The following is a 27,116-nucleotide window of genomic DNA, read 5'->3' on the forward strand; positions in this document are numbered from 1 at the left end:
GGTTCTAAAAGCCCAAAGCTCTTACAACCCCGTAGCAACCTCATAAAATATTTTAGCTATGGAGCTTAGAGCTAGTGGTCAAAAGTGTTGACCACCTGTACTGTTTCTGATCTTTGTGATCCTGAATTAAGCAGCCTTGTTGAATGTTGTATGATTTTTTATATCGGAATGGAGTTAGTGTAGCACAACCCAGATGAATGTGATAAGCAGGACCTGAAATTGTATCATGTCCTCTGATGCCTCTGCTGGTCTGGCACAGGTGTTTCACCTGATCGCTTCCAACTTGTTTGGTTCCATGTTGGATAGGGTTGGCTAGTTCTTTATGCAAGGATCAAACAAACAAACAAACAGATGGTCAGGAACTTAGCAATAGCTGTTGGAAAATCCACGAGAGAGGATTTGCCCAGTGCTTGCCTGCAGTTGGCTCCTAGCTAGCCCTGGGATCACAAATCTCTTACAGGTAAAATTCAGGCAAATAGTTTGCAATTGAGTCATGTATGTCATTTTCTGGATCTCAGCTCAGCTCAGCTCAGCTCAGCTCAACACAATCACCTCTCTGTCTGTCTGTCTGTCTGTCCGTCCGTCATGGAATTGTCTTTGAGCAAATTGTGTGGGTGGCACATTCCTGTGAAACATTTCTGTCCATATGAATCATTCAAAGAACCATCTGATCAGTGCAAAAATTTGCAGTGGAAAGGGTCCTGCTTCTTAGGTAGCCAGACTCACAGTTGTTATAATGCGTGGAGCAAAGGTGGGGAGTTGACAAATGAGAAATATAACTGTCACTTGGAGAAAAGCTAGTGATCTGCAGACCTTGCTGTAGTGATATCCAAAGCTCTCTCAGCACACTTCTGTGTTCAAGTCTCCTAGTGCTTGAGCTCTTCTGGGCTGCTGATAATAACCTTTGGGATGGGTAGAGTATGGGGCACACAGACAGCAGCAAGTGAGAGGCATTGACCAGTAGATAGCCTACTGCTTGAGCACCTATTGCAGGAGCAGCGGGCTGTTACTACAGCCAGCCACAGGGATAAATATTTCCTAATTATGAATCCTTTCTGGCATCTAGGCTGAGTTTACTGATCCTCCTCACCCATTTCACCAATTTCCATGGATCCAGTCTTGCCTTAAACAAGCAGATGAGACACATCTCCTCCTTCTCTCAGACTTCCATTGTAGTTCAAAATGTATTTTCACTTGAGACTGGTGCGTTTCAGCCTTTACATCCCAACAGAAAAGACTGAATATCCTGTCAGAAATATATAATATCTGGATATATTAAGAGCTGTAATGTTCAGCTGCTGTTCATGATGTTTGTTTATTCCAATAGTTGCTGAAATTGTAAAAGAGCTGGAAAACATTGAGAAGACTCGAGCACAGCTTGAATCCAGTAAACCTAGGGAAGATGTAAGTTGATAAGCTTTGATTTGAGATCTAGTAAAGACTTCACTCCATTTAATCCACAGTGGCCAACTGACCATGCATGCTGTATGTATGAGGCCCTCGTCCAGGTACCCCTGGCAGCTGCTTTTGGAGTCGCTTTTTATCAGCCTGCATTTTAAGATGTGTGCTCTTTAGGCAGGAATCATATTATGTCTGTATTCCGTCGGCATTAAATATTCAGTAGTGAAGATGTGACCTTGTAGATTAAGACAGAGTGGCTGGGTTCTCATGAGGGTGCGCAGCGGGTGGGTTTACAAACCACTCACAACCCATGGCTTGTTCTAGGGATGTGGGGTGCTTTGTAATCCAGCCCCGCCGTGCACCCTTGCTGGGTTCAAACGACATGACAAACTGTGCCTAGCGAGGGTAATTAGGGTAATGACTCAGCATGCGTGGGGATGGGGAAATAAGCTACGATGGCTTCTTTTCCTTCCCCGATTGTGCGAACCTGGTCAGTGTTCACTGCATCACTTTCTGTGCACATGTTTGCCACCCCCACCCCCCCGAAGCTGGACTGTTGAAATTGCACCTCAGTGGACAAGCAGCTGTGCATTGTATGCCCAGTCTGCTGGGGAGAAGTAGTGTCAGAGGTTGCTCCAAGTTTAGATCGCATGGTAGAAAAGTTGCTGTTATATATTTATTTGCAACTACAAAATCGAAAGTTGAACTTCTTTATGGACTGTTGCTGATTGTGTTGATATACTACACTTACGTTAATGCCAACACTAACCTAAAAAATTCAAGTTTAGTGGCAAAGAAATTTCAGAGGGTTACCTTCAAATTTTCTATAAGGTCTCGCGATCTAATTTTTGTGTGCTTGTGCTTGTACAAAAAAATGATTCTATCCTTTATCTTCTATCTGAGGATGTTACCTCAGCCCTGCACCCCTAAAATTGAATTATTTTAGAGAAGATAAACTGATTTTATCTAATTTGATTCATATGAGAAGGAGCTTAATGAATAGCAGTAGTGAAAGAGAAACCAATGGGAGGTCATAAGAGGGGGTCTCTCATAGAGCATGTGCTTTGCATGCAGAAGGTCTCGGGTTGAATCTCCTGTATTTCCAGATAGGTTAGGAAAAGCACCTGCCTGAAACCCTGGAGAGCCACTGCTAGTCAGTGTTGACAATACCGTTGGTCCATCTAGCCCAGCACAGTTCATCTAGTCCACATTTGCTACCATATCTGTAGAGTACAGGTATTGACTCTGGCTCAGTTGACGTGTAATACCAAACCTTTGTTGGTGTTTTATGAGCACGTTTCAGGGTTCCCTGTTCCCTCCTTACTCTGCATGTTCAAAATCAATTAGTTAGTTCATCTTTAACACAAATTATAGTTTGCTATTACATCCAGACCATCACACTGTGGTTTGTGCTTGCCTTCCTAACTAGAATTACACAGCATGGTTTGATTGTGGTCTCGCAATGCTGTTTTGGATATAGTGTTGTGGGTTGGATATTATGGCAAAATATGGTCTAGTTAATTGAATGTGAGAGAGTGCATGTATCTTCAGTATGTTGTTTTTGAATGTATCCAACTATGGGGGCTAGAAAATCTGATATGGTATTCTGTATCAGATATTGCTATAAATAACATTCCATGTCTGTAGTGTACCACAGATGCTCAGCCCTAAGTATAAGCGGCTTCCATGGCTGCTTATTAATGACCACCATTTTGGTTTCTTCCTTCATGGTTCCTGTGGTAAAATTAGACCACTTAAAATGGGAAGGGAGCTACTCCTGTTGTTGTAGTTATTGTTGTTGTTGAGTCGTTAAGTCATGTCTGACTCTTCGTGACCCCATGGACCATAGCACGCCAGGCCTTCCTGTCCTCCGCTCTCTCCCAGAGTGTGCTCAAGTTCATATTCATGGCATCGGTGATGCTATCTAGCCATCTCATCCTCTGCCGTCCCCTTCTCCTTTGGCCTTCAATCTTTCCCAGCATCAGGGTCTTTTCCAGGGAGTTTTCTCTTTGGCCGCATTAGGTGGCCAAAATATTTGAGCTTCAACATCTGTCCTTCCAATGAGCAGTCAGGGTTGATATCCTTTAGGATGGACTGATTTGACCTCCTTGCAGTCCAGGGGACTCGTAAGAGTCTTCTCCAGCACCACAGTTCGAAAGCATCAATTCTTCGGCGCTCAGCCTTCCTTATAGCCCAGCTCTCACAGCCATACATTACTACTGGGAAAACCATAGCTTTGATTAGACGGACCTTTGTCGGCAAAGTGATGTCTCTGCTTTTTACTATGCTGTCTAGATTTACCGTAGCTTTCCTCCCAAGGAGCAAGCGTCTTTTAATTTCATGGCTACAGTCACAGTCTGCGGAGATCTTGGAGCCCAAGAAAGTAAAATCTGTCACTGCTTCCATTTCTTCCCCTTCTATATGCTAGGAAGTGATGGGGCCAGATGCCATGATCTTCGTTTTTTTAATGTTGAGTTTCAAACCAGCTTTTGCACTCTCCACTTTCACCCTCAACAAGAGGCTCTTTAGATCCTCTTCGCTTTCTCCCGTTAGGGTGGTGTCGTCTGCAGCTACTCCTGTAGACCTGGATAAAAATGTAGGCAAAATAGAGTGTAGTTTTGCTGTGCCCAAACATCCAAACTTTCTATGGGATTCTTTTTCATAATAATGGGATCCATAAGTGCCAACTGCTTTTCTTGAAATTAGAAAAAAGAACCTCTCCTTAAGTAGCTCATCAAATGTTAAATGCAAATAGGTTGTTTAGACATGATAGGAAAGAATGCTCAAAAACAATCCTTAGAGAAGGGGAAGAGTGACAGAGGGGAATAGAAGATCTATTTTTGGTTTCAACATAATTATGTCTTAAAATCTTTGGTGTAATGCTTTATAACCCTTATCCTTTCTTCATTAAAAAGTAATGTTTGCACTACTGTTGCAGAGCATGACATTTACAAAGCACCAGACGGAGAATGAAATAGATGAAATTCATAGAGATTATCGTAAGTAACACCACTATTTCATTTGCATTTTTTAAAAAGAAACACTCTCTTAGGAAATGTACACATACAAAATGAACTGGTAGTAAAATATTCATCCTTCTTTTCCCCCTCATAATTGTTCTCGATAGTGGACAAGAGGGTGAACAGAGCATTATGGGACTGCAGGGACCCATAATTGGAAATCAAAACTCTTTCCCCCACATTTGCTAGCTCTGAGAAATTTGCTTAGGAGGCAAACAGCTTCTTACCTGTCTTCAACTGCTATGAGTTGGATGTGGGCAGGTTGGTACTCTAGGCAGGCTTATGTGAAAGTGAAATTGGAGAATAATATGTGTTCAGATTTTATTTATTAAATGGATGCTTCCACCTATCACCAAACTATGGTTTGTATTACTTCGATGCATATTATGATTCAGTCGGTTACTTTCTCTTTAGTGCAAGCCAGACTTTGCATTCACTCATTCATTCATTCATTCATTCATTCATTCATTTATTACATTTTTATACTGTCCAATAGCCAAAGCTGTCTGGACAGTTCATAAATTATATCCACACTGGTAAACAGTGATTTTCATTTTCCTCCAAAGTAGGATTGCAAACCACGGTTTGAAGCTGGCTTGCAATGGTTTGGAGGACAAGACATACTTTGCCAGTTTGGCTGTATTGCAAAACTGTGGTTTTCACTAAAGAGGGAGTAACAATTGAACTGGATTGGATGGAGCAGTGGGGGAAGGTGGCAACTTGTCAGCATAAGGGTTGTGCACAAAACACCAAACTGTGGTTTCGCATTCCATCTGAACTGAGCTGGTGCCTTACCTACTTTAAGTATTAGTTGGCAGCCTCATCATTTGTTCAGTAAGTCTATGAAATGGTTAGATTTGCACATCAGACTGTGTTTAATATTAAAGTGGCTATAAACCTGCATTAGAATTGAGGTATTTTCAGATACTACCTTGATTGGCCCAGTATAGGACTGCTGTGGGCCCATTTCTTGTCCTGTAAAGTAACTGAAGATCCCTCGGAATCTCAGCAGGATTTTAGACTGGTTATAAAAACTTGATTCACAAAATACAGTCAACATCTACTTGAAAAGACCCTTTCAACATTTGAAGGAACCGTGTGTGTGTGTGTGTGTGTGTGTGTGTTATTTTTTTTTTCGTACTCTGTGAAACCAGTGCTGGGATTTCAGTCTCCATAGTTAATTTTTTTCCTAAGTAGAATTTCAGGGCAATTTATTTTCACTAGATATTTCAGTAATCCCTCTTCAAAAACCTCCCCTCTCCCCCAAAATAATACTTTGCACCCCACACTTATTTTGGAAGAGTCCTAGTCAGTTATCTCAATTTGCTTAAGAATGTCAAACGCTAGTATTAAATGATGCAATGAGAAATATTGTAGTAGCGTTATGCAATTAAAATATATGAATGAATGTTAAGTATGTGTAATTTCTCAGGTAGCCTGATAGGTAAATGAAACGGCTTGATCTCTAATGAGTGAGACATGTGGTCCAAATTCTCATACCATTTTCTCCATTCAAAGTGAAGTAATTGCAGTCTTGGAAATTAGTTTTTTAAATTAATTTAAAATACTGTGATTTTTGCATACTTAGAATGCCATACATTCTCTGACCTGCTGTAGATGTGTTGCTTTTTGTTCGGATCAGTAATCTGCTTAAGTTCCCACATTACTTCATACGTTTTGCATCCATATAGAACTGTAGGGGGATTCAACTTAACTAATAACATTGGACAGGACTGTAATCTTCACCCAGGTCCTTGTGGAATGCTTTGATATCAGGGTTCTTAGACTACTCTGTCATTGACCTGCCCAGTAGCAGGAGTGGTTAAGGGGAAAGACCCTAATGGTGTGAGTGTAACCAAGGGTTTTGAAGATACGGATTTAAAGGTATATGCTTCAGCAAGGGCATGCGGGGTGGGAAGAAGGGTAGTGACAGGAGGAATATAAAAATGAAACAGGATCATCTATGCCAATGGATACTTAACAAAGAAGGTTTTTTGTTGTTGTTGTTCAGTCGTTAAGTCGTGTCCAACTCCTCGTGACCCCATGGACCATAACACGCTGGGCCTTCCTGTCCTCCGCTCTCTCCCGGAGTGTGCTCAAGTTCATATTCGTTGCATCGGTGTTGCTATCTAGCCATCTCATCCTCAGCCGTCCCCGTCTCCTTTTGCCTTCAGTCTTTCCCAGCATCCGGGTCTTTTCCAGAGAGTTTTCTCTTTGCATTAGGTGACCAAAATATTTGAGCTTCAGCTTCAGTATCTGTCCTTCCAATGAGCAGTCAGGGTTGATATCCTTTAGGATGGACTGATTTGACCTCCTTGCAGTCCAGGGGACTCGTAAGAGTCTTCTCCAGCACCACAATTTGAAAGCATCAATTCTTCGGCGCTCAGCCTTCCTTATAGTTCAGCTCTCACAGCCATACGTTGCTACTGGGAAAACCACAGCTTTGATTAGACGGACCTTTGTCGGCAAGGTGATGTCTCTGCTTCTGACTATGCTGTCTAGGTTTGCCATAGCTTTCCTCCCAAGGAGCAAGCGTCTTTTAATTTCATGGCTACAGTCACTGTCTGCATTGATCTTGGAGCCCAAGAAAATAAAATCTGTCACTGCTTCCATTTCTTCCCCTTCTATATGCCAGGAAGTGATGGGGCCAGATGCCATGATCTTAGTTTTTGTAATGTTGAGTTTCAAACCAGCTTTTGCACTCTCCACTTTCACCCTCAACAAGAGGCTCTTTAGATCCTCTTTGCTTTCTGCCATTAGGGTGGTATCGTTTGCGTACCTGAGGTTGTTGATCATTCTCCCAGCAATCTTAATTCCGACCTGTGATTCATCCAACCCGGCGTTTCTCATGATGTACTCTGCCTATAAGTTAAATAAGCAGGGCGACAATATGCAGCCTTGTCATACTCTTTTTCCAATTTTGAACCAGTCGGTTGTTCCATGTCCGGTTCTTACTGTTGCTTCTTGACCATTGAACAAGTTTCTCAGGAGACAGGTAGGTGGGCTGGTACTCCCATCTCTTTAAGAATTTGCCAGAGTTTGTTGTGATTCACACAATCAAAGGCTTTAGCGTAGTCAGTGAAGCAGAAAGAGACGTTTTTCTGGAATTCTCTTGCTTTCTCCATGATCCAGCAAATGTGGGCAATTTGATCTCTAGTTCCTCTGCCTCTTCGAAACCCCGCTTGTACTTCCGGTAGTTCTTGGTTCACATACTGCTGAAGCCTAGCTTGTAGGATTTTGAGCATCACCTTGCTGGCATGTGACATGAGCGCAATTGTCCGGTAGTTTGAACACTCTTTGGCATTGCCCTTCTTTGGAATTGGAATGTAAACTGACCTTTTCCAGTCTTGTGCCCACTGTTGAGTGTTCCAGATTTGTTGGCATATTGAGTGCAGCACTTTAACAGCATCATCTTTTAGGGTTTTAAATAGCTCAGCTGGAATACTGTCATCTCCACTAGCTTTGTGGTTAGTCATGCTTCCTAAGGCCCACTTGACTTCACCCTCTAGGATGTCCGGCTCAAGTTCAGTGACCGCACTATCATGGTTATCAGGGACATTCAGATCTTTCCTGTATAGTTCTTCTGTGTATTCTTTCCATCTCTTCTTAATCTCATCTGCTTCTGTTAGGTCCCCGCCTTCTTTGTCCTTTATCATGCCCATCTTTGCACAAAACGTTCCCTTGAGATCTCTGATTTTCTTGAAGAGATCTCTAGTCTTTCCCATTCTATTGTTTTCCTCGATTTCTTTGCATTGTTCATTTAAGAAGGCCTTCTTGTCTCTCCTTGCTATTCTCTGGAACTCGGCATTCAGTTGGATATATCTTCCCCTTTCTCCCTTGCTTTTTGCTTCCCTTCTTTCCTCAGCTACTTGTAAAGCCTCATCAGACAGCCCACTTTTCTTTGGGATGGATTGAGTTGCTGCCTCCTGAACAATGGTACGGACCTCCGTCCATAGTTCCTCAGGCACTCTGTCTATCAGGTCTAATCCCTGAAATCTATTCCTCACCTCCACTGTATATTCATAAGGGATATGATTTAGGTCATACCTGCATGGTTTAGTGGTTTTCCCTACGTTCTTCCATTTAAGCTGAAATTTTGCAAGAAACAGCTCATGATCTGAGCCACAGTCAGCTCCAGGTCTTGTTTTTACTGACTGTATAGAGCTTCTGCATCTTTGGCTGCAAAGGACATAAATCAATCTGATTTCGATATTGACCATCTGGTGATGTCCATGTGTAGAGTCGCCTCTTGTGCTGTTGGAAAAGAGTGTTTGCTATGATCAGCGTGTTCTCTTGGCAAAACTCTATTAGCCTTTGTCCTGCTTCATTTTGTACGCCAAGGCCATGCTTGCCTTGAAATCCCAGTGATTTCTTGACTTCCTACATTAGCATTCCAATCCCCTATGATGAAGAGGACATCTTTTTTTGGTGTTAGCTCTAGAAAGTGTTGTAGGTCTTCATAGAACCGATCAACTTCAGCTTCTTCGGCCTCAGTGGTTGGGGCATAGACTTGAATTACTGTGATGTTGAATGGTTTGCCTTGGATTCGTACTGAGATCATTCTATCATTTTTAAGATTGTACCCCAGTACTGCTTTTCCCACCCTTTTATTGACTAGGAGTGCTACTCCATTTCTTCTAAGGGATTCTTGCCCACAATAGTAGATATGATGGTCACCTGAATTAAATTCGCCCATGCCTGTCCATTTTAGTTCGCTGATTCCCAAGATGTCGATGTTCAATCTTGCCATCTCCTGTTTGACCACCTCCAGCTTACCTTGATTCATTGATCTTACATTCCAGGTTCTAAACATTTGTCAGGGTGGAAACTGAGCCCAGAGAGCCCCAGAGCAGTTCTGATTCTGAGGAGGAACAGCAATCTGTGGGAGTGGGTTGCCTCATCCCTCACAGGCTCAGCACCTGGCAGAGATTCCTCCTGCCAGCATTCCAGAGATAGTTAGTGACCTGGGTAGTGAGGGAGTGCGGGAGTGCGGGAGGGGGGCTTTTTAGATGCTCGACGCAGATGCAAAGAGCAACGAGCGATGGAGAGCACGGAAAGGAGGCGTAGCGCCTGTTTCGTGCGCAAGCAGCGGCCGCCTCCCATGGACCCAAGGGAAACAGGGAGGATCTCTCCCTAGCCCATAAGTTCTGGGTCTTCAAGTGACTCTATTTCAAACGAGGATCAACTGCCTGCCTGAAGCTTAGTCCACACTGCTGTTCCTTGCTTTAGCCGCTGGTGATTAGCATCTGAAAGAGTCATTAAGCTGTAATGGGATTAAAGCTTTGAAAAGAATTCCCTTTCGTCTGTGTCTTGAGTTGGCTACTGGAATCTACTGAGAGAAGCCGCCAAGGTGTTCCTGACAACAATATTGTTCTTTACAGCATCGGACTTTCTTTTCACCACCAGATACATCCACAGCTGTGTGTCCTTTTGGCTTTGGCCCAGCCGCTTCACTCTTTCTGGCGCTACTTGGAAATTCCCTCTGCTCTTCCCCAGTAGTATATTGGACACCTTCCGACCTGAGGGGCTCATCTTCCGGCGTCATATCTTTTAGCCTTGTGATACATTCCATGGGGTTTTCTTGGCAAGAATACTGGAGTGGGTTGCCATTTCCTTCTCCAGTGGACCACATTTTGTCAGAATTCTCCGCCATGACCTGTCTGTCTTGGGTGGCTCTGCACGGCATAGCTTATGGCTTCACTGAGTTACGCAAGCCCGTTCGCCACAACAAGGCAGTGATCCATGAAGGGGCAGCAAAATCCCTGATTAGAATCAATTGTCCCAGTAGTCTCCAGCACTAAGTACCAAACAAAGCAAGGGATATATATGCCGTTTGAGGCATATGGCTGAAACAGCAGCCAGTCCTGCATTTATTGTGAAGGGCAGGGGATTTGGTCAAAAGTCTGTTCTCTCATTTCATCAAAAGTTTCACAAACCCAGGTGGCTATGGAGGTTGTAACTATTCTAGTAATTGTTTGGTCCTGATTGGGGAGACCTCCCTAATACTTTACTGTGGAACTATACTCATTTATTGTTTTGATGTACTTAGTCTTTAACAGGAAACAAACTCGTGTATCAAAAACATCCTCTTCTGTCTTGTAAAAGGATAATTGAAAAGGTGCTGTGTTTGCTGCTGATGAGGAACTAGTGCTTGCAGCATGGGAAGTTATTTCCATCCAGGTACCCATTGTCTCTTCACCAAAGTGGATTGTGAATGATGTTGCATTAGGGACATAAGCCCTATTAATAAACAATGCTCATGTGTTGAACCAATAAGGGAGTGATCCTATGCCTCCTAGACAGCACCAGGGGGGCGGGGGGCATAGGATAGTTCAGTTTCTTGGCTCTGAGTTTGGAGCCCTGTCTGGACAGGGCTCCAAACTCAGAGCCAGGAATCTGCACTCCCTGTCCCTCCCTCTCCCCCTTGCAGCCAGCGTGGAGAGAACTGTACCTGCTACCTCTCTGCGCTCACAAAATAGAGTGCAGAGACAGGGAGAATGGCCCATCTAGCAGAAATACAGGGCGGCTGGAGCGCAGAGGCGAGGATCACCTCCACTGTCCTCCCACTCTGCATTGCATACTCGGCCAGCTCCGAGTTCGGAGGCTGCCAGCAATCCACATAGGATTGTGCCCTAAGTGAACCAGGAGTGGAGCTGCACCAACTAGCCTGGCCAGCGTCCTGCACATGGACATTGGGAGTGGAGCTAGTTGGTCCCCACTCTTGCACTGATTCTGAGAAGGACTATAGTAGGTATAAGATACTTCATAGCCACAGGATTCTAAACATTATAGCACGGAGGTGGGTAAATGTAAATATGGTAAATGTGAAGTATGTCTGAATGAGAGTGCTTGAGAAGAAAAATGGTATAGTGGGATGTAAGGTGGCCTTTGGCATGCAAGCTAGTCTGTTGCTGAAGCAAGTTCTCTTGGCTTTGGTGCTCTATTTACTTGTTTTATCGTTGTGTTTTTAAATTGTGTTTTTAATCTATTTGGTTTTTATGATTATTTTAGCTCGGTTTTTATTTTAATCATGGTGTTACTGTTGCTAGCTGTCTTGAGTGTTATTTTTTGGTGGAATAGTGGGCATAAATCGACTAAAAAAATTGATAGAAGCGCTTGGGGAGGAGTAGGTTTGTCAGAGAACACGTTTGTTTTGAGACTACTGAAGAGTTTGTTCATGGTAATGGAAATGACCATCGTGAAACCAGCAGCTATCAGGAGCCAGATTTTCACATAAGGGCCTCACTTGGCTTCTCAGCTAGTTGAAGATTTGTTCAGATAGTAGGATATTTGCTAAACTCTGGATTAGCTGCTTGAGCATGTCTGTTATCTCAAGGGAGTTGAAGGAACGGGTTTGCCTATTTCTACTGCTTTGGAAGTGCATTGGAGAAGATAAGAGCATTGGCTTCAAAAAACATTGTTCATGCAGACTTATTTAGAGCAAGTTCAGTGCTGGACATCATGAGCCTCACACTGTACTACACACATCAAATTGAGCTTTCAATGAATTAACTTTAATGAGGCAATGATCTGAATAGATTTTAATAATTTATATGGCTTAATCTGAGATGTCATGCTCGCTGAGCTTAGACTCCCCCTCCAGCCCTTTCAGCTCTTCTGGTACTACTGGTGGTTTAGTAGCACAAAGGTACTAGTGAGCTTTTTCAAACCAATTTTTTGTTGTTGGTAGAAACTGAAGAAATATGTTAATGATTACTGTCTTGCTCTTTGTACTGAGCTGCATTGCTATCAAGTGCTTCCATAGATGATGGATAGTAGAACAGCCTCCACTGGGCACTAGCTATGAAGAAATGGTGAGACCTGGTGATTATTTATTATTAAATTTATTAATCGCCCATCTGGCTGGTCACCTGGATTAAGCGGCCATGGGTCAACTATGGCAGTACAAGCACGGTGTGGTGAAGTTAGATCAATAGCACCACTGTCTTCATGAAGTATCCATAATGGCACTGTGACATGGTGAGCAAAGGCTGCTATAAATAAATTTGCTGGGTTGGATCCAGCATTGTGATACCTCTGTGTCCTCTCCTCCCCTGCAGCGCACCCCACCTCCCCCAGTGAACCTTCTAAATCTGTTTCGGAGGGTTGAGAGCAGATTTGGAGAGTGCACTAGCTACAAACAAATTGTGAGACATGATGATTAGGTGGCTGTCATGATGCTGGATCCAACCTGCTGTTTTCATGGCTTGTGGGTTAAATCTCAAGAGAGAAGGAGGGTTATGGAAATTGTCCTGACACACATCCCTCCAAAGAAACCCAAACAAAAAATGGAATGGGGCTCTTACCTGGCAATAGGTCCTCTAGCCAAGGGATAACAAGTACTGGATAATCAACCACAACTTTGTGATTTGCAGGACATGCCCTTGTCTGATGTTGCATCTCTGAAGCACAGCATGAAGTCAGGGACAAGCTGATATACCTCTGCCATCCCCTTCCAGATTGAAACTGGTGAGGGGTGGTAAAGGCATGCCCACTTTCTCCGCCCTTGCCATCTGTTTGGAGATCCAACTGTGAGGCAGAGACAGAGAGAAATCAATGTGTTGTCACTTTCCCTCTCTAGCTCAGAGCTAAAGGGTGATGGGGAGGCAGAGGTTGACTTTGATTCTCTGCTTGCATCCAGCACGTTCCCAGCTAAAGCAAATTGCAGGCTTGTGCCCATCTGTTTGGGCCGGGGGCAGGATAATCCCTAGCCCTGTGCAGCTCCAGTGTTAAGACAAAGCCTTGCACTTGTCTCCATTGCCAAAGCTTGGCTAACCTTTTGCCATGGCAAGGGGGGCAAGGAAGTTTGTCAAGCCCCTCCTCTTCTGGAAATCTGCCTCTAGGTGAATTGGCAGCTGCTGTTCCTTTGCATTTGGCCGGTAATGCCAAGAAGTGGATTTCGATGCTAGCAAGTTTCATTTTTCTTAACAGTGCTAAGCAGACCGCAGGCAGAACATTTGTAGTTGTTTTCATGCAGACGGACACTTAAAACCCATCTTCCTCTGGAGATGGATAATTTCCAATAAAATATTTTGCTAAATTTTGCTCCCCGCTTAAGAGCAGATGCTTTCAGCTACACGTGTTCATTTCTTTTCTTTTCTGCTTTTGTGCTAGCTGCAACTGATTGTACTATTAAATTATTATGTGAGTGTATAACTGTATCCTGGAAAAATGCATTTAGTGTGTTGGCTTATTGTTCATGTGGGTTTACGCTTTTTACAGTTGTCAAATGGTAAAAAAAAAAAAAAGTTTTAGATTTAATTCCAAAATATGTGGGCTACACAAGGGCCAAGAATTTATTTTCCATTTTGAACTTTGCGTTTGCCAGGTATTTTAGTCATATCTGCTGTTTCTGTTGTTCCTCCTTCATCAAGCCCTTCGGATGCAATGTTTCCATGTGTCTGATCTCCATAATACTCATCTGCATGGTCTTTCAGCTGTGCCAATTCCAACAGTAGACAGGGACCATTATGGAATGAGTATAAGCTGTGCTGTTTGTATGGCTGGCCAACAGCTTTTGGTTTTGGGGAGTAGATCCAGGGGAAAATATGTCTGCCATTACTAAGGATAGCTCCTGGGCTCCCAGTTTGTGATAGCACTGAATCAGTATTCTGAGAAACTGCCAGGCGGATTTATCCTCTGGACATAATTTGCGAAGCACTGCTTGAATTCAATGTGCATTCCTTTCAGTAGGGCTTTCATGGATGCTCCATCGTCCCTCCAGTTAAGGCAGTGAGAGTGGCTTAAAGAGTCCTCTGGCACTGTTTATAAGGGTCTATTAAAATGGCCATTCTCTTGTAGTCTGTGGCAAGCATCCATGGTGAATAATACATGGATACAGAACAAACAATCCATACTGTTCATTCTGGATTAACACAGTCTTTGCAAGGATGCTCACACAAACATGAATTCATACTGGGAGTTAATGATGTTAAAAATCAGCAAAACTAGAGCTCGCCAAAGTTCTTTGGATTCCATTTTGAACCTCATTCCGACTTGAGTCTGTTGCAGATTGCAAGCTTTGTTTTTTCCTTTTCACATGAAAATCCATGCTTATTTTTGTGCATATTTTTCCAAATGTACACATGAGTTATTCACATCTTTGAAATGTATGCATTCTTCTCTCAAAGCTGATCAAAGCGTATTTGTACACATTTTTCAAAAGTACGCACTTTTTCCTGCACGTTTTTCAAATGTACACATGCTGTCGAACGCATGTTTTTTGGGCTGCAAATCACACTGCAAGCTTGGAAACGTACAGACTTCGACTGCAGATTGCATCTGAGTCCGTGTTTGGGCTGGAAGGTGTAAACTGGGTAAATCTCGATCAAAAACAAACTGAAATGAATTTCTCATACATCCCTCACTGGGACAATAGCATTTTTAACTATCTGACTGTATAAATGAAAGGGTAGTTGAAATGAATTCATGGGTAACAAACCTGCAAGTAATTTTGGATACAAGCTGTAAACAGAAATGAGCGAATTGGCCCATTACTGCTCTGTGTCACTTTCTCATGTGTTTACCCATAAATTAGTTCTGTCCCCTTTCTGTATTAATCTCTTGACTTTTTATTTTGAAAATCTGCATGCAAAGCTGTATTTAAATATGCATTTCAAAATGCATTTTGACATGCTTTTTAAAAAACAGAGAACAGTGTCAGAACATTCAGGAAATGCAAAAACAATGTGTAGTTAAGTTCTGATCGGTACGTTGGTCCGGGAGGTGCTTATCAGGTTAGTTCGTATTGGAACTTGCAACAATTTAATTTGTTGTATTTTACAGTAGGCATTTTTAGGAGTAAGACAGGGAAAAACTTCCCCTGGATATATAGTTTGATTTTGAGGAGTTTTTAATACATAGCTATGACCCATGTGTTTCAGAGCCAGATGGAATTTTTGTTGGAATACCACTGCTGTCCAAAGTATATATGGATTTTTTTTTCCAAGGAAGTAAATAACCAGTAAAATAAAATAAAATGGTAATCCTTGTGATGGAGCAAAGTAAAGATGCAAATTGTGTAAATAAAATGTCAGCTCTCTGAAATACACATGTATGACAGCTTCCCTTGTGACACAATTATGGCCTAAAATGATTTCACCTCCCTTCCTATTTGTCCTTTGTGGTGTTCAAATGAATTGAATGCTGAATAATGATCTGTTAACTTGGAAGAACTGTGGGGGAGCTCTTATTTTTCTAGTTAAGATTCCTTTTGATAGGGCAAGGAGAGGGCTGTCTTCTGTTTTCCTTGATGGCTGAAGTTGAAAGATGACTACCAGGAATAATGGTGTGTAGGGCTCTCAGATGTGGGAGACACACACATACACACACTTCTGTGGCCTCCATAGTGGGGCCTTTTTTACACTACATAAACTTGTGATTTTTATTTTTTAAAATGACTCTGAGCTGGGTTACAACAGCTAGGAAATGCTTCACTATTTCTTAGTTTCTGAAGGGGTTGGGAATTGTAATAACCTGGCAGATCATTGTTCCTGATTCATCATGTTGCCAGAAAATGTTTAAGCACCAACACCTGGCTTAACCCCAGGTTCCAGCTTACGTGTTGCCTCCATAGAGGCATTCCTTGGTATGTTTGCGGGTTGTCAGACTCATCTGTTTGCTGGTCTGATTTTAGAATTATGATGTTTGGAACACTGGAGCTCCTCAAAGCCCAGGGCCTTCCAATATGAGTGCTCCTTGAGAGAGTGAGAAATGTCCACTCTTTTGACTAATAATAGTAATAACAAGTGGAGCCTGTAACAAAACGTTTCAGTGTGGAATGCTCCTGTTCAAGGTTCCAGCCAATCATGCTGTTTTCAGAATACTCCATTTGATTCCCCCTCACTCAGCGAGTGTTCTGTGGCCAATGCACATTGGAGGAATCCTCCTCTGGGGAGGAACTAGAACTCCTAGAGACAGACAATGCCAAGGAGACCTGCGGGAGCCTGGGCTCTCAGGGGAGATGACTGCAAGTCATCCCTGCAGAAGGATGGATGTTCCACTTCTGACGTGGAGGCTGGGCAACTGCCTAGCCCCTGAGAGCATTGTTGCCTCAAGAAACAGGCCAGTAGGGCTCCTTTGGGTAGAAGTGCTTGATTACAAAGGAGGATTTCTTAGGAGGGAAGGACTCCTTGGGAGCAAGGTCATCCTTCCAAAAGGACTCTTGCCAGAGGGCCTGTAACACACTGCAATTGACCCCAGGGTGGGGTTCAGGAAGATCTGATTATATAAGCCTCCCATTTCAGGCTAGCCATTGCTGGAACATCATTGTTCTAGCAGCTCCAGTGCCTTGTATCTCGTTTTCATGACCTTGCCTTGTGGTTGAAACTCCGTGCTACTGACCCTTGGACTCCTGCCTGACTCTGCTTCTTGAACTGTGTATTGGATCTGACTGCTTATCTGTGTTTTGCACCACAGACCTGTCTTCTGCCTGGTAATACTGTGCTTTGACCATTGCCTTTATCTTGACCACTCCTGTCTTAGCCTGATCCCATATTGGACTGAAACCTTTGTGCTTGACCATTTGCCTGCTCTCTTGACTTGCCCTTTGAATTGCCCCATAATTTGCCCCAATGCTGAATCTCATTCAGCCATAGCAGGACATCACCCCTGTCTTCTCCTCTACCCTTCAGGCACAGCTACAAGGAAGAGATTGGAAGCTTCTGCTTCATTTTAGAATACCTACAATTAACATGTTGTCTGAATCCTAAGCTGTAGTTAATCTTAACTATGATAAGTGAAAACAAGTCAGCTTAATATACTATTGTGAGGGGAAACGATTCCACCAAAAGGGAAATCAATCCCTCTCTGTCACTTTCCCTTAAAAAGACCTGCTTAGATTTTATTATTTCTAGAGACGTTCAGGACCTAAGGAACTGCCTGTCATAACACAGAGTTCAAGAAGCTGACCCTTTTCTTCTGCCACCAATTCTCTTAGGGGCTGTTCATATAACATGACAGCCTATCATGGGTTATTTAACCCATGAGGAGGGTGTGGGGTGTGTATGGCTGCTATTTTAAATATGCAGCTCCCACTTGGGAGTTGTCGTGTTGTGCGAACCCAGTGAGCATGGGTTACGTGAGGGTTAAACAACCTTCACATAACCCATGGCCTGCTTTAGGGTTATGCAAGGGTTGTTTAACCCTAGCATTATCATGTTTTCCGGGTTTGCACAACATGACAGCCCCTGAGCGGGGATTGCATATGTAACTAGGCACCTATGGGCGCAAACATTAGAGACATTGTTGTTCAGTCATTAAGTCGTGTCCGACTCTTCGTGGCCCCAGGGACCATAGCACACCAGGCCTTCCTGTCCTGCGCTCTCTTCTGGAGTGTGCTCAAGTTCATATTCATTGCATCGGTGATGCTATCTAGCCATCTCATCCTCTGCCGTCCCCTTCTCCTTTTGCCTTCAATGTTTACCAGCATCAGGGTCTTTTCCAGTGAATTTTCTCTTCGCATTAGGTGGCCAAAATATTTGAGCTTCAGTTTCAGTATCTGTCCTTCCAATGAGCACTCAGGGTTGATTTCATTTAGGATGGACTGATTTGATCTCCTTGCAGTCCAGGGGACTCGTAAGAGTCTTCTCCAGCACCACAGTTCAAAAGGATCAATTCTTCGGCACTCAGCCTTCCTTATAGTCCAGCTCTCACAGCCATACATTACTACTGGGAAAACCATAGCTTTGATTATACAGACTTTTGTCGGCAAGGTGATGTCTCTGCTTCTGACTATGCTGTCTAGGTTTGCCATAGCTTTCCTCCCAAGGAGCAAGCATCTTTTAATTTCATGGCTACAGTCACCGTCTGCAGTGATCTTGGAGCCCAAGAAAGTAAAATCTGTCACTGCTTCCATTTCTTCCCCTTCTATATGCCAGGAAATGATGGGGCCAGATGCCATGATCTTAGTTTTTTTAATGTTGAGTTTCAAACCAGCTTTTACACTCTCGTCTTTCACCCTCAACAAGAGGCTCTTTAGATCCTCTTCGCTTTCTTCCATTAGGGTGGTATCGTCTGCGTATATGAGGTTGTTGATCATTCTCCCAGCAATCTTAATTCCGACCTGTGATTCATCCAACCCGGCGTTTCTCATGATGTACTCTGCATATAAGTTAAATAAGCAGGGTGACAATATGCAGCCTTGTCGTACTCCTTTCCCAATTTTGAACCAATCGGTTGTTCCATGTCCGGTTCTTACTGTTGCTTCTTGACCCTCTTACAGGTTTCTCAGGAGACAGGTAAGGTGGTCTGGTACTCCCATCACTTTAAGAATTTGCCAGAGTTTGTAATCAAAGGCTTCAGCGTAGTCAATGAAGCAGAAAGAGACGTTTATCTGGAATTCTCTTGCTTTCTCCATGATCCAGCAAATGTTGGCGATTTGATCTCTAGTTCCTCTGCGTCTTCGAAACCCAGCTTGTACTTCCGATAGTTCTTGGTTTACATACTGCTGAAGCCTAGCTTGTAGGATTTTGAGCATCACCTTGCTGGCATGTGAAATGAGCGCAATTGTACGGTAGTTTGAACACTCTTTGGCATTGTCCTTCTTTGGAATTGGAATGTAAACTGACCTTTTCCAGTCTTGTGGCCTCTGTTGAGTGTTCCAAATTTGTTGGCCTATTGAGTGCAGCACTTTAACAGCATCATCTTTTAGGGTTTTAAATAGCTCAGCTGGAATACTGTCATCTCCACTAGCTTTGTGGTTAGTCATGCTTCCTAAGGCCCACTTGACTTCACCCTCTAGGATGTCCGGCTCAAGTTCAGTGACCACACTATCATGGTTATCAGGAACATTCAGATCTTTCCTGTATAGTTCTTCTGTGTATTCTTTCCATCTCTTCTTAATCTCATCTGCTTCTGTTAGGTCCCTGTCTTCTTTGTCCTTTATCATGCCCGTCTTTGCACAAAACGTTCCCTTGAGATCTCCAATTTTCTTGAAGAGAGATCTAGTCTTTCTCATTCTATTGTTTTCCTCGATTTCTTTGCATTGTTCATTTAAGAAGGCCTTCTTGTCTCTCCTTGCTATTCTCTGGAACTCTGCATTCAGTTGGGTATATCTTCCCCTTTCTCCCTTGCTTTTTGCTTCCCTTCTTTCCTCAGCTACTTGTAAAGCCTCATCAGACAGCCACTTTGCTTTCTTGCATTTCTTTTCCTTTGGGACGGATTGAGTTGCTGCCTCTGAACAATGTTACGGACCTCCATCCACAGTTCCTCAGGCACTCTGTCTATCAGGTCTAATCCCTTAAATCTATTCCTCACCTCCACTGTATATTCAGAAGGGATATGATTTAGGTCATACCTGTATGATTTAGTGGTTTTCCCTACGTTCTTCAATTTAAGCTGAAATTTTGCAAGAAGCAGCTCATGATCTGAGCCACAGTCAGCTCCAGGTCTTGTTTTTACTGACTGTATAGAGCTTCTCCATCCTTTGGCTGCAAAGTACATAATCAATCTGATTTCGATATTGACCATCTGGTGATGTCCATGTGTAGAGTCGCCTCTTGTGCTGTTGGAAAAGAGTGTTTGCTATGATCAGCGTGTTCTTGGCAAAACTCTATTAGCCTTTGTCCTGCTTCATTTTGTACGCCAAGGCCATGCTTGCCTGTTATCCCGGTGATTTCTTGACTTCCTACTTTTGCATTCCAATCCCCTATGATGAAGAGGACTTCTTTTTTTGGTGTTAGTTCTAGAGGGTGTAGTAAGTCTTCATAGAACCGATCAGCCTCAGCTTCTTCGGCCCCAGTGGTTGGGGCATAGACTTGAATTACTGTGATGTTGAATGGTTTGCCTTGGATTCGTACTGAGATCATTCTATCGTTTTTAAGATTGTACCCCAGTACTGCTTTTCCCACCCTTTTGTTGACTATGAGTGCTACTCCATTTCTTCTGAGGGATTCTTGCCCACAGTAATAGATGTAATGGTCACCTGAATTAAATTCGCCCATGCTTGTCCATTTGAGTTCGCTGATTCCCAAGATGTCAGTGTTCAGTCTTGCCATCTCATGTTTGACCACCTCTAGCTTACCTTGATTCATTGACCTTACATTCCCGTTTCCTAAACAATATTGTTCTTTACAGCATCGGATTTTCTTTTCACCAGCAGACACATCCACAGTTGAGTGTCCTTTCGGCTTTGGCCCAGCCGCTTCACTCTTTCTGGCACTACTTGGAAATTCCCTCTGCTCTTCCCCAGTAGTATATTGGACACCTTCCGACCTGAGGAGCTCATCTTCCGGCGTCATATCTTTTAGCCTTGTGATACGTTCCATGGGGTTTTCTTGGCAAGAATCCTGGAGTGGGTTGCCATTTCCTTCTCCAGTGGACCACATTTTGTCAGAACTCTCTGCCATGACTTGTCCGTCTTGGGTGGCCCTGCACGGCATAGCATATGGCTTCACTGAGTTACGCAAGCCCCTTCGCCACAACAAGGCAATGATCCATGAAGGAGATTAGAGACATTACAAACTATTAAACTAAGAGGTTTAATAAGGGCTATCTTATACATAAGTGAATAGAGTGTTGTTCAAATTATAAGATGGGAATGCTTAAACGTACTTAAATTAAGTATCCTTTGTTACCGTACTTAATCCAATTTCCCTAAAGCATTCCATGGTTACTAATCCGACCTCATTGGGCTGGTTTTGTGCCTCACCACCCTCCCAGGTTAAGGATTTCAATAAATAGGCACAATCTGTGAGTTCCCTACTTCCATTTTTAGTGCCTCACAGAGGACTGCAACCTATGTATGAGTTGTCAGTTTTGAGTCCAATAGCAGTGGTGAAGGAGGGACTCTAGAACATTGCGAAACTAATATTCAAGATCTTGAGCCAAGTGCAACCATTTTAGCCACCTTTGTAAACCTTCTTAGGAATTCTTAGCCAGTTCCTTCCTTTGCCTCATTTATTTATTTATTTATTTACTTACTTACTTACAGTATTTGTATACTGCTCCACATCCAGTGACCTCGGAGCAGTGAACAGCAGACAGGGTTAAGAATAAAAATACCATGCTAATTTTTTTTTAAAGAAATAAGAGTTCTGATTGGGTGAACATTTTTAAGTTGATTGCGTGAACACTTTTAAGCACCTTGTTCATATCCTCAGGCTGCAAAAACTGAAAGTGATCCCGCAAAACCAGACCAAGTGGTGCTAGTTGATGAAAGTGCAGTCAAATTAATATCCTTTACTTTGGGCCTAAGGAAATCTCCATTTTTCTAGGCTCTACATTCAGATTTGATCTGGCAAAACCAAACTGTGGTGGCTCCTTTGCTTCTAATAATGGCCAGCCTTCATGATCTTGGTGAGTACTGGTAGATCAAGAGCCCAACTGTATATGGATGTATCAGCCATTGGCTATCTCTTAATAATTTGGAAATCAATAGTGCCTAAATGGCTTGAGGCTTTTTTCCTAGTTTGATTTATAACTAAAAGCTAGGAAACCTGAGGGTAGCCTCTGCTCACAGCATTTTTCCAACTGTGTGGGACTAACCAGGAAGTGATTTTTTATAGATTCTCCTTGTTCTGAAGCTAGGTAATTATGCTCTATTTCTTTTCCTTTCCTCTGGTAAATCTAGCCATTTCTGCCCCTGTGGCCCATGATTGGCACTAGCATCCGAGCTTTCTGTGGTCATATAGTCTCCCAGTCCCCTTCTTTGCCATTTCCATAGCATCTCCGTACAGTCCTTATTTGGCAAACACTTAATTTCTCCATTCTCTGTCTTTCTCTATCTCTAAAGTAGGTCTATTAGAATTAGTATGTGCTGTTATATTAACCAAGCTGTTTTTCTCTTTTGTAACACATGTGTATGTTAAGGAAAACATCTTTTAAAATAAACTCTGTAAGTTTGGACTTGGATGGTTGTTTGAGCTAATTTCCCCCCACTTCAGAAATAGTTATTTCCCACTTTGTTGAAGAACAGTGCATAATTCTGCTGTGTGCATGCCACCCTTCTGGCAAAGGTCCCTTCAGTCCCGTGTTCCTTGTTACATGTGTATGTTTGTGAATTCTTAACAGAAGGGTGTTTTGAAGTGCATTAAGAGGAACTCATCTGTGATAAGAGATCTGAATATCTTAGAGAAAGCAGTGGAAAAATGTTAAGGACAATTGTGGTAGCATGAAATATATCACTTAACCTTTGAGAAGTGAAAATTGTATTTCTTTATATTGTGAATCATAGAAAGTTCATTGCGTTCCAGATTTAACTGTGAATCATAAAAATGAAACCTCACTTTTACATTTTGAACATCATCCTGCTTACTATAACAGTTGTTGATCTTTGTGGATATAATTCATCAAGTACAGTTGTGCGTCATTGCAGGTTGTATAGTCAGTATTCATATGAACAAAAGGTAAGACTGTATTGATTCTTAGAACTTTAGCTGTACACTGCTTCGAAATTACTTGCAAACTGTGAGGGGTTTTGTTGTTGTAGTTAACTTCATCATCCATTTCTCTGGAAAGTAAAATTTTTAAATAGCCTGGACATCTGAATACGACATGTAGCACTTCAAACCAAATGAAATTGCCACAAATGACTCTGTTATTATTAAGGTCCCAAATACAGAAAGGACCTATTAGCATCCACCTCACTAAAGGGAAAATCATAAAGGACTGGAACTAATTACTTTAAGGTTAAGATATAAGCTGCTATGCTTTTTTACTATCAGACAGATACTGGTATAGACTCATTTGATTTCAAAATGTAGGCTGGATATTTGCAACTCAAAGTTAGTGTTGAATGTCAAAATGATCTCTGAAGGTTGAAGAGATATTTGTTACAAAATTTTCACTTAAAGCAGTGGAACTCTGCCATTCATTCCTAACAGTGTCAAGTTCACTACTCAGTTTATTCTTGTTCTTAGTTATCTCAGGGTATGAGCTCTGTAATAGGTTTGACTTTTTTAAGCCTTCTGCAAGCCCTAATCTTTGCTTCTGTGGTGTCCTTTCATAATGAAACTGGCAAGAAGGTAATATTCCTTCTAACCATCCTTTTTAAGTAGCCAGAAAGCTCTACTTCTTTTCCCCTAAAAGTGCTTTTAAGATGGAGGCAAAATACCCCTTTCAAGGAGCTGGTGTAATATTTTTGAATGAAAACTCAGTGTTTGAACAGATATGAACACATGAAGCTGCCTTAGAGCTCATGTTTTGCATGCAGGAGGTTTCAGATTCAGTCACTGGCATCTCAAGTAGTTCTGCCTCAGGCCTTGGAGAGCTGCTGCCAAGTCAGAACAGACAAGCCTAAATCAGACAAGCCTAAATCGGACCTTTCTCAAACCTACATCAGACAATACCAGCCCAGTATTATCTACTCTGACTGTCAGCTGCTCTTCAGTGGCTCAGGCAGAAAGATTTTCCATCACTTGATCCTTGTTTTAACTTGATATGTCAGAGATTGAAGCTGGGGCCCTCTGAATGCACAGCAAGCTTTTTACCAGTGAGCTATGCCCTAAATGCTCTACAGTACAGGTTGCTCTTCCCCTTGCAGCTCAACAAGCCAGTCTTGCCTTGGTTTCAGATTCTCTGGGATTAATTCCCTTAGATCAGCAAGTCTGACTCGATGTCTGCTCTAATTAGCTTATCTTTGTGTTGTTAAAATAACTTTTGCAATAGTAGTACTTTTAAAACATGAAGGGTTTCTTTTTTTGTATAAACAAGGTATTTCAGTAGATTCTGTTCTTTTTTTTTATGCTCAGGTGTGCAAAGTCTGGAATGAGACATATTGCTAGAGAGCCATAGATAATTTATATGATTGTCCATAATCACGAAACAGCAAATGTCAAACTAGATTTTGTGCAAATGTTGTTCTTAGCCTCAGAACTTAAAAAAAAGTAGTCGTATCTAATTTTAGTTGGTCTTTAAATTTTTTGAAACCATGAGAAGTGGGAAAAATTGTTCTGAAAAACTATTTTAGAGTTTTATTTTTATAATTGTATCTAGCTGTTCCTTGGAAATTTCAGAGCTAAAATTCTGAAGCTCCCAGCCAGACATTTATCAGGTTTACATTGAAGTGGGCCATTGAAGTGACAAGTACAAAACAAAGGAAATGTAGCTAATGTATTTGTCATGTATTCACCTGAGAATCAATGACTGAGTTTGCACGTCATGGCAAGCCACCATGGGTTAATTAACCCTTGGGGCTGCTGGGGGGTATGCCACCTGCAATTTAAAATATGCAAGCCGTGGCCAGCGGTTGCCGTGGTTTGTTGTGTCATGCAAAGCTGGGCGGCAGGGTTTGCATGAGGTTTAAACCACCATCAAATAATGCATACTCTGTTCTAGAGTTACGTGAGGGTTGTTTAACCCTTGCACAACTCCCACCGCCCAGGTTCACATAAGACAAGCCATGGGAACCACTGGCCCGGGCTTGCAAATTCAAAATGGCGGCTGGCATGCACTAAGGTGCCCCCAAGGGTTAATTAACCCATGGTAGTGAGTTGTGACGTGTGAACTTACCCTGTGTGGGGTAGTGCATAGAGTGCTAGACTGGGGAGACTAAGGTTGAAATTCCCAGTCAGCTGTGAAGCTCTCTGGTTCTTGGGTTACCCTTGGTTTATTGAGAGGCTAAAATGGAGGAAGAGACCATATATGCAGCCCTGGAGTCTTTGGAGGAAGTGGTGTAGGAACAGCTCTTTCTGCAGTGCTCACTGCGTTGTTATGAGTATGTTTCAGATGTTTTATTACACACTTTGCCTAGGGATGAAAACTTCTTCAAGTTTTATAAAAGGAAAAGAGTGTTCTTTTTGTTCCAGTGTGCCTGTCATTTCAAAGATGTTAGTCTCACAAGCCAAGAAAATAATGAAAACAAATCTTGGCCTTAGAACAGACTAAATTCAACCAAACATTGCTAATACGTTTTTAGAATTTCACTGCCTATGAGTCTATTAAATAATGTCCCCTGCCCCCTGATATGTAATGTGTTGTGATGAGACCTGGAAGGTAGTGCCCAATACAGATAAACTTCTGTCTGGGCACATGGCTCATTTTTCAGACTTTTTAATAAGGGGATTAGGGGTATCCAAAGAGAAGAACCATTGCTTTGACAGGATACCAGAAGTTGATCACATACATGCTAGGTCATCATAAACACTGTGACTATTCCACTAGCAGATAAGTTAGACAGTTATTGGGAATGTTCTGAAACACCAAGGGCACCAGAAATTATTCACATAAATATGTATTTAATATTTTTTCCTTCAATTTCTTTTTCTTTTTCCTTCAATTTCTGCTACAGTCCTGGAATGGACATGCTTTTTGCTCTAGGTATAAAATAACATCTGTATTTGCATATACAAATATAACTCCATTTAGTAAGATCCTGCTTTAGATAATGTGTTTGACAAGAGGTCTGCTGCTATGAAGTCCTCTTGGCAGAAGAGAAGCTCATCAGGGGGAGGGGAGCAGCAAGAATTTTAGACTTGCGCACTGGAGCGTTTTAGCTAAACAGGATGGATGTACTAGCTAGATAAAGTTATAATGCTGATGCTAATGCTATAAGGTAAAGCTTCCTCTAAAATATTTCGGTATAGTTCATTTTTTGTTTACATGAGTATTGAAATTTGCCACTTACTAGTTTACTTGGTGCATGTAGCAGTGGGCCTCGGTCACTACCTGAATGATAAACCATCTGCTCCACATGGGGCTCGTCCTTCTTTTCTAGCCTCAAAGGGCTAGCAGAGGAAACAGCCTGGGGTTCAGTTTCTCCTTACCTTTTCTAGTCTCTTTCTTGAGGTTGGATGTAGGAAAAGGAATGCCACTTTCTGCACCATGTTTAAAAATAGAAGATTAGAAAAGAGAAGTGTAGCAGAAGTATCAGCTTTTAAGACTAAAAATCATAATGCTTTAAAAAGGTCTAAATTGCTTTGGTGAATAAAAAAAAGTCTTACCTGGTGCTCAAAAAGTATTGGGCTCAGCACCATGCATGCCTCCATAGGAAAAAAGGAAAAGGCAGGATATAATGTAATAAATACGTTTGGGCTCCATATTATCTGAAAAGGCACTATAACCAGTTGCCACCCACCTCACCTCGGAAGGTGAAGGGAGACCTATAGAAGGGCCTCTGTGGGAGTTCTTAAAACTCCGTTCTGAAGGCTCATAATGCAGCAAGCTTGCTAAATAGGTTTGGACCTCGTCAGTGCCGGGAAGGGAAGCTGTCTGTAGACACTGCTATAAGAACAAGAATGGTGGAATATGAAAAATGTAACACAAAAAACTGGCAAAGCTGACTTAGCAACCCAGTCTCGCTGATCTGGGCGCTTATTACGTAGAGCTCCGGGGATCAGACTCAGGCACTACTAACACTGGCATATCTGCAGCTTTGCAGCACAGCACTTTCAGCAACTGCCAATATCATACTGCCCCTATACAAATCTATGGTGCGGCCACCCTTGGAATACTATGTCCAGTTCTGGTCACCACACCTAAAAAAAGATATTGTAGAAGTGGAAAAAGTACAGAAAAGAGCAACTAAAATGATCAAGGGGCTGGAGCATCTCCCCTATGAGAGAAGGTTAAAACAGCTCGGATTGTTTAGCGTGGAAAAAAGGAGGGTAAGGGGAGACATGATAGAGGTGTACAAAATTATGCATGGTGTGGAGAATGTGGATAGGGAGACATTTTCCTCTCTCTCTCAAAATACTAAAACCCAGGGTCATCCTATGAAGCTGATTGGTGGAAGATTCAGGACAGATAAAAGGAAGTACT

The 27,116-nt window shown here is 42.3% G+C and overlaps 1 protein-coding gene across 12 annotated transcripts in view; it reads left to right on the top strand.

The window, feature by feature from the left end:
- Positions 1-27,116, top strand: part of RAD18 (RAD18 E3 ubiquitin protein ligase) — a 213,994-nt gene that overhangs the window by 45,660 nt on the left and 141,218 nt on the right. For 11 of the 12 annotated variants that reach the window (XR_014788554.1, XR_014788553.1, XM_084840274.1 and 8 more), the window contains 2 exons: positions 1,328-1,404; positions 4,340-4,400. The exons of the other annotated variant lie outside the window; for it this stretch is intronic. Coding sequence is in view for 9 of the 11 variants with exons in the window: in XM_084840274.1 (XP_084696400.1) it covers positions 1,328-1,404; positions 4,340-4,400 (138 nt within the window). In the remaining 2 variants the exon portion in view is untranslated. The remainder of the gene's footprint in view (positions 1-1,327; positions 1,405-4,339; positions 4,401-27,116) is intronic. 12 annotated transcript variants of the gene reach the window in all.

This window comes from Heloderma suspectum, chromosome 2 (assembly GCF_057233095.1).
Source record: "Heloderma suspectum isolate Gila_16-S chromosome 2, 16-S_ref, whole genome shotgun sequence".
In the NCBI taxonomy this organism is placed as follows: domain Eukaryota; kingdom Metazoa; phylum Chordata; class Lepidosauria; order Squamata; family Helodermatidae; genus Heloderma; species Heloderma suspectum.